At 36.0% G+C, this 8,203-nt stretch overlaps 1 protein-coding gene across 1 annotated transcript; it reads right to left on the minus strand.

Moving 5' to 3' along the window:
• Window positions 1–3,166: 3,166 nt before the first annotated feature.
• Window positions 3,167–8,129, minus strand: LOC113463543 (dolichol-phosphate mannose synthase subunit 2-like). Its single transcript, XM_026809349.2, has 3 exons — window positions 8,094–8,129; window positions 4,853–4,987; window positions 3,167–4,729 (listed from the first exon to the last, which is right to left on the minus strand). Exons 1-3 carry the CDS (start codon window positions 8,127–8,129, stop codon window positions 4,577–4,579), a joined length of 324 nt encoding a protein of 107 aa, XP_026665150.1. The 3' UTR covers window positions 3,167–4,576.
• Between the last annotated feature and the right edge of the window lie 74 nt (window positions 8,130–8,203).

Consider the following 8,203-nt stretch of genomic DNA (forward strand, 5'->3'; position numbering starts at 1 on the left):
CCATATCCATGACTGCAAGGACTCAGTATAAATATCAAAAATTTGCATCCCTAATCATCAGGAACGTAAACACGAAATGATATACCAGGCTACTTTGTTTGTAATTTACATCTGAAGATGGATGGAACACCTTTAACATACATGTTTAACTCCTACAAATAGATGATTTTTGTTGAATATTGTAGTGTTATTAATAGCAAACAAGTCACCGTGAGAAACATAATTCACCATATCAACAAATCAAAGAAAAGGTCTTATATGTTACTGCAGGCCCCTCTATTATTCGGATCGATCAGAACGGAATTGATGGCCCTGATGGTCGTGACTTTTTTTCTTGGATGGGTCCTTCTTGAGGATGATATTACAGATGCAGTTTCAAATCCTGGTGGAGATAAAGCTCCTGATTTGTATGCACTCATTTCTTTCAGGACCTTCAAGGAACTTACTAAAAGCTACCATATCAGACCTGAAGAGGCTCAATTATGCTTTTCTAGCCCCTATACCAAGAAAGAAGGTGCCAGTTCTGCTAGAAGTGCATGGTTATTTGTTTATGCAACAACATTTCAAGATGGTCACTGAAGTTCTTGCCTAATGACTGGCCCCTTTCCTTGGGCACCTTGCTCACTCTGCTCAGCGTGATTTCATTAAGGGTTAATTTGATTTATCCTTGACAGTTTTCTCTGTGGTACCAACATTATCATTTATCAGCAATTGCAAAAGGAGTGAAGATGGTATACCTTATAAGCCTGACTTGGAGAAAGCTGTCGATACTCAACTGGGATTTCATCTTGTAAACTTTGAAGAATAAAGGTTTTTCCATTACTTGGTGTGGATGCACCACGCAATTATCTCCTGTTGAAAAGTAGTTGGATTCTAAAAGGGACCTTGGCAATTGGTTCAAGTGCAAAGAGGGCTGACGGAAAGGTGGCCCTCTGTTCCCCTTCTCATTATTCTTGTGGTCGACTCTCTTAGTAGGAACCACCTACATGCCAGCCAGCAAAACTTAATCCTAGGTCTTGGTGACAACCTCTTGATGGGGGAACTCAGAAATTTGCAAGCTCCAGATGATACATTGTTATTTTCTATGCCAATAGGGATCAAATAACCTATTTCAAATTTATTCTCTACCGCTTTGAATTGTATCAGGTTTAATTGTAACTTTCACAAAAAATCTGTGATCGCTCTTGCAAACACTCAGCAAAGAGGCAGGAAATTCAGTGTTTTATTCAACATCAAGTTAGATCAACTTTCTCTCGCCTACCTTGGCATTACACTAAGTGATAAACCCTTCACCAATCAGTATGGGTAACCAGTTGAAAGCGACAGCTTCTCTCCATTTGGAAGCAAACTCACTCTGATTAACTCCTTACTCTCCACATTTCCTTCCTATCTCATGTCAATGTTTAGGCTACCTAGTTGGGTCATCAAACAATTGGATTCCTTTCGACAACCCTTCACTTGGAAAGGAAGGCAGCAATGAATTAGGTTCTCCTGTTTAATCAACTGGGAAGTTGTTTTTAAGTCTAAATCTGAGAGATGACAAGGCATTAAGAATCCCAAAGCTATGAGCAAGGCCTTCTAGTTGAGTGATGTTGGACATTCCTGTGGGACTGGGACTCTCCTAGGAACTCTTTAGATCTTTCATACTTAAGGCATAGCAGATTCAACTCCACTTTCAGAGGTTTCAGTCTTCAAGCCTCGTTTGTGTCACACCGAATCATCAAGTCCCTCTCCCCCTTCTGAAATTGAATTGGTTATAGGTTGGGCAACACTAACTCCAACCTCTTCAGGAAGACACATGACTTCCAACTTTTCCTCTATGAATATCCAAGTTGCATTCACATAGCATAGTCCAGAACATGATTAAGAAAATTTCCTCATATATACAACATAGTCCAAAACATTATGTAAGAAGTTTCTATATACAAACCTATATGCTTATACCATTTAAACTTCTAATATGTCCAATGTGATAAGCAAACTTGGAATGTTGAAGAGAACATAAGTGACTGCAGTATCAAGTATCTTCTCCATGCAGCGTATCATGTCGTTTCGAAAAGGAACAAATACATTAAAGAACAATTTTTCATTTTCCTAATAACTTCCACAGAAAAGCCATTCCAGAATTTCCAACATTCAGCCAAGAATTTCCAACATTCAGCCAGAACATGCAAAAGATTGCGGCATATACTTTTCCTTGTTCTTGTATGTACTATCTTGTGCTCCATGATATATGAAATCATTTCAGCTGTTACTAACACTAATTACCAAGGAGCATCAACACATTGTCACACCCAGGCTACCCTATGTCTCATCTAAAGCCTTGATAATGTGCTATTGCATGTTGTCCTCTAATAAACTTACTTTGATATATGTACCAACAATGCAAAACATTTTCCAATCATCCCAGGAGGTGGGCAGATCAACGGCATATAAATCCTTAGAAGAATCCATCAATTATGGGAACATCTAATTCCCATATATAGAGCCGAGTCAGATATAGAGAATGTTCAGAAATTTCTCACTGCCTCCATTAATGTAGTCTAAGTGCATTTTTTCAGTTCTAAGAATCCTATTATATGTATCTTCTGTTATAAGAGGGATTTGTTGTGATCTTAATGCTTACTAGGCTCGTGGTTGAGATTATAGATCAACTTTGCCCTATTTATGATCAACTGTGCTCTATTTATGTTCTCGAGGTCCGTGATCTAAATTGTGGAGGATATAAGTTGTCCAGTACAGCTAAAATAAGGATGATCCATATCCTGATTTCTCAGAAAAGAGGAAATACAACCTCTCTCCTTGCTTACAGACAGAAAGGCACCGTCCATTCTCTAATTGATGAATAAAAGATCAGAGAAAAGGAGAGAGGGAAATCGTATGAAAATAAGTGGAGAAAAGGAGGAAAATAAGGGAAGAAAGGAAGAAAAAATGAAAGAGATGTAGGGGAGCCAGCTGATTTTTCTGGCCAAGATCCCCTCTCTCTCTCTCTCTCTCTCTCTCTCTCTCTCTCTCTCTCTCTCTCTGTGTGTGTGTGTGTGTGTGTGTGTGTGTGTGTGTGTGATGTGTTGGTAATCAGTTTCTATTGTCCATAAGATCGATTTTCTGTCATGTTTAGTGTTGCAATATACGAAGATAGGAGAGGTGTAAGAGGTTTTTAAAAATTTGATGAAATTCTCATCTGCTCTTTATCTTCCTGCCATTTCTCTACTAAACTTTTATGTCTCAGTTGATCTAACTCCTATGCTACATAGACTCGAGTTGCAGGTGCAGGTGCATGTCTAAGCATCCAATCCTTTCAATATCTAAAAATTTGTTCTCATAGAGCCCGTATCCAAGTGTCAAACCAATACATGTGCTTAAGTGTCAGGTGCAGGTTCTTTACTAAACAGACCAAAATGAAGGGTCTAGGTAACATAGCCTAACTCCATCTGCGGCTTAAAAACTTTACTGTGGAGTGCAATTTGTCATTTCAATTTGCTGATTCTCAGTTATAGACCAAAAAAATTCAGAGCCAATGAAGGTAGCTCATATCAAAATGTTATTTTTTAATGTAATTGATTTGAAAATCAGTTGTTAGTGTTCATCCAAGTACAAATTCGGGCAGCCCCTCCAATTCTGTTGTCCTTATTATCTGTTTTTTGATCCCTTCCTCATCAGGACAATCTGTAGCCTTAAGTTACAGTGTAATAGAAGTCAAGTTTTCCCCATCAATGACTAATGATGCAACAAAATCAAGTACCACTTTTTTGAGTTAAAAACTGATCAACTATTGTAAAGAAAATACAGGAGAGCTTGGTTAGGATCCAATTTCTTATTATGTTACATATGAGAAGAAAGTAGGCCATGAACAGTAAATAATCAATTATCAAGAAAGGAATCAAATGTTCTAAAAGAAACAATGTACAATGACACACTAGGTTGAGAATATATGCACACTGAGATACTTAAATTCAACAAACCCTCTGAAAATTCTCCAAGAAAACAATTACACATCGTAAAGAAAGCACTTTTATAAATTGTCATATAGAGAAAAAGATAATGAAGTAAATTCAGCTTGTGAGGCTTTATTTGGATATGTAAAATTAAGGGCTACCCACTCATAGATTTGAAAGCTCACAGGCAAACCCTTTGACTAGGTCTCTTTAAATTGCATCCAAACCCAAGTCATTTATGTGCTTAATAAGTGTTGCGCTGGTCTCAGTGTAGAACAGTGTTACATCGGACTCATTTTCTTTCGAAAAAAAGAAAACCATCAAAATATTCCAAAACCAAGTTATAGAGCACTAGGACCATTCTTGTCATTGAAATAAGATTCTAGCTTATCATATATGACCAACAGAAGTCAAACAAACATTATACTCGTGATGTTGCTTTGACATTTAGCAAAAATGGTTTCCACATAACCTTGATGGTTTTAGTAACCATACATATAGAATGAAAGTTAAGTTTTAGTTAGTAGCCCCATTTCCCCATCTCCTGCAGGAATTTGAGACTCCTTAAAGTTCCAGTCAAGAATTTTACAAGGGGCGTAAAAATGAAAAACTTTGGAGTGAAATAAAGAATGTAACCTGCATCAAGATGTCTGATACTTCGATTTAAGCATTACGAATCCAATAAAAAGGCACAAGAAGCTGAGGAGCGCAGCACCACCAAGCAATGGAATCAATATAGCAAACTCTTGGGGCAGGAAGTACTTGTGTATAAAGTGATCCTCATCCACAAATGGCTAGAAGGAGCTAACAAGAAAGGTTACGAAAAGAAAATCGCCTGATATCCAAATCATGAACTTGAGTCTATAAACTTTAAAACGACATAGAATCAAAAATAGAAGGCATCCCACATAACTGACCAGAATGATGACCCAGAAGATATAATAGGAGAAGATGGATAAGCTGATGGCAGATATTAGTATCCCAACTCCCTTATCTTCCATTACCACCCTCTTTTTGTAATATAAACTTGTATTATCAAGATATAAATCCTTCTAACAACCTGATTAAAAGGATCAAATCAAACACTATAAAAAGAATCACAATTAACAGTTCCATGAGCCTAAATTAAAGTTTGATTCATAAAGGGGTCATTTTTCCACAATTAGAATGCCTTAGCTATCAGCTCTATCACTCTATCAGTACATAAAATTTGTCCTACAACTCCAAATTATTTGTAATCCAACAGACTTACCAAATCAAATAACAACCAGAAGTGTTCGAGTTGGCAGTCTTACATGCCAAAAAAAAAAAAAAAAAAAACAAACAGCCCTAAGTAACTAAAATGGGGTTTTCCAGTGGGATGTCTACAAAAATACCATTTTGTTATGGCTAAAAGGTTAATTAAAGAGAAGGGGAAGACAGTACCTTCAGAGAAAATCGCAGAAAAAAAAGTGGGGGCCTTCCTCGAGGATGTTTTGCTTTTACAACCAGGGTGGTCCGAAGAAGAGACTTCCATGCGGAGTCAAGGATGGTTGCGACTCGAGCATGAGGGGTCGAAATGTTGATGGCTCGGATCGGTTCAGATGGGGAACGCAGACCGGACCTCGTAAGGATAAGGGTGCAATCTCTGGATCCGCAACCCACCTACTTTCTATAGCCGACAAGCGGTGGTTGGTAATGCTTGACCAGAAGTATGCTCCCTTTTGAAAATGGATGACATCTGGATCATTAAATACCCCATCAAAGCTTAATTCGCTACAAATGGAGCAAGCTGCTCATGTGTAGCTCAAGCTTGGCTCGTCAAAAACTCATTTCAGCTCCAAAGCTAAAACAAGATAAACAGAGTTTCAATGACTTAATATCATATTTGACATTATATATATAAAAACATCCAATCCCCAAGATGCTTACGAGTTTTGATATCTGCCAATGGACTTCCAAACAATCCCCAGGATGCCTTCAAATCTCCGAGCTAGATTGACAGTTAGCAGTAGTAAGTTCTGTGGAAATATTTCTGGTGCAACAGCTCCCGGAGTTGTGGGTGAAGGCTTCCATCCTCGATAAGCATTCATTGAGAATACAAATCAGGAGGTCATCATCTGTTTAATCGACATTGAGTTCCTAAATATTCATGAGGATATTAAGTTTGTCAGTTTACGGAAAAAAGAATAAGCAAACTTTTGAGCAAGTTGTGTGGCTCGTAATATGAATGGAAGTAAAATGCCGATCTCGAACTTAGATATGCAGCCGGATGGTGAGCACTTTCTACTAAATTTCCTCCATTAATGGCAATAAGGAGAAAAAAAGGTATGAAAAAAAGATTCACGCAAACATTTGAATTCAGATTGTGCATGCCACAGGCAATTCAAATCATGAAATGTAGTGACGTTGCAGTGAGAGAGAGCAGGGAGTGTGGGTGTATGTGTGCATGTATGCACACGTATATGCGTGCATGTGCCTGCATGCACACATATACATATGCATGTATATGTATTCCTATTGATCCTAAGGCGTCGATATGGACCATCTCAGTGGCTCTGCAAGATAACAAATAAAAGGTAAAAACTTATCTGATTGACTCTGGCTGTGCCCTTTAATGCTTAAATCGTTTATATAGAGTATGTACACGAGTATATATATAACTCTTTAAGCATACCGAATATGATGGAACATAAAAATAAAATTATATTTCTTTTTTTTTCTTTTGTTTTTCTATTCTTCTACAAATATTTTAACAGATTTTAATATTTTTATAGATGACCACCATGCATGTAGCAAAAATAACACAAAATTTTTGTATAAAACCCATCAACAACTCGAGCATTACTGGTCCCATAGCTACAGACAGAGAGTTAATGCGCAAGGGATCAGAAAGTGTTCATGATGTTCTACATGCCATTCTTTCAATTATATATTTTGAAGTAGCAATGGACTAAAAATCAAAGATCTTGATTATGATCTATGCCACTTAAAATACTTAGAAACTAAAATTCAAGGTATCTAACTTATGCATCGAATAGATATAAAAATAAATAGTTTTCATTCTACTAGCACGTTAAAATGTATAAAAAAATTACTTAGATTAAAAATTCAACTTATTAATTACGATTCATACATGTTATTATATATATATATATATATATATATATATATATATATATATATATATATATATATATATATATATATATATATATATATATATATATATCGAAAATCTAATGCTTGGATTATAGAAAATTCTAATCAATTTTAACCATGTATTTTTGAACCACTTGATATATAGGTTAAAGATCATCAAAACATATGTTTTAGTCTCTAGGTATTTTTAATGGTATAGATCAATAATCAATAGTATGGATCTAGATATCCTCCTCTTGAAATGAGAGTAGTCCATCTATTTTAAGTATTTGCATTTGAATTATTCTTGAAGTGATTTGACAAAAACCTTCTAATCCATATCTAAATTCAGTCCCCTTGCAACCATCAACCTTCTAGATTATTTCTTTTCAACCATTAAAAGAAATTGAATTTCTATTTTATTTTTCCTTTTCTTTTAGAATGAAGCCAATACATGCATCACAAAATGATGACATGGGTATTCTTTATACATATCCACAATTCCTTGCTTAGGCTTGAATGTAGAATTTTATTGAATTAAATAAAATAAAGACAGACTTCTACCACATGACTCAAAAAAAAAATAATCTTAAAATTATATCAAACATAAATTTTATTAAACTGGGATTTCAAGTGATCGTCTATGGATTTAGCCAATCTCAATCCTGATCAAGAAATTCAGACGAGGAACCGAACCCGCTAGCCTTCCACCTTGCCAACTTTGGTAACATAATGCCATAACCAATCTGAACCATTATTCAATCCGGCCTCCAATTAACACATTCCCACCTCATTTTCATTCCTTTTTCCTCACGTGCACAGCTAACAAATAGGATACAAATAGTGTCTTCCAACATTTCCATCCAAAATATAATTTGTTTTTGGATAGTTCATTTTTCATTTACCTTTCTAATTTACTGCTCTTTCCTATAATTTTCCTGCATGTAAAATAAAGATGATTGAGGCCATGGTATGTTCACTCAACATTATTAATGAAAATTGATGATTTTGGTACCGAATTCCGTACTGATACCATACCAGCATAATATCCATACGATACAGCATAATATCCATGCGATACAGCGGTTTTTTTCGTACAAAGATATGCCACTGGTGCTAAAACCAAATAAGTACGATAGATCCAATAC

Source organism: Phoenix dactylifera, chromosome 3, assembly GCF_009389715.1.
Source record: "Phoenix dactylifera cultivar Barhee BC4 chromosome 3, palm_55x_up_171113_PBpolish2nd_filt_p, whole genome shotgun sequence".
Lineage (NCBI taxonomy): Eukaryota > Viridiplantae > Streptophyta > Magnoliopsida > Arecales > Arecaceae > Phoenix > Phoenix dactylifera.

Bases quoted from the DNA above. Each gene is read 5' to 3' on its own strand.
- LOC113463543 (XM_026809349.2), bottom strand. From the start codon at position 8,129: ATGGATATTATGCTGTATCGTATGGATATTATGCTG. The intron at 4,988-8,093 runs GTATGGTATCAG...TCAGGTTGTTAG, and splicing joins ATCGTATGGATATTATGCTG to AAGGATTTATATCTTGATAA. The intron at 4,730-4,852 runs GTCAGTTATGTG...AGCTCCTTCTAG, and splicing joins TCTTCTGGGTCATCATTCTG to CCATTTGTGGATGAGGATCA.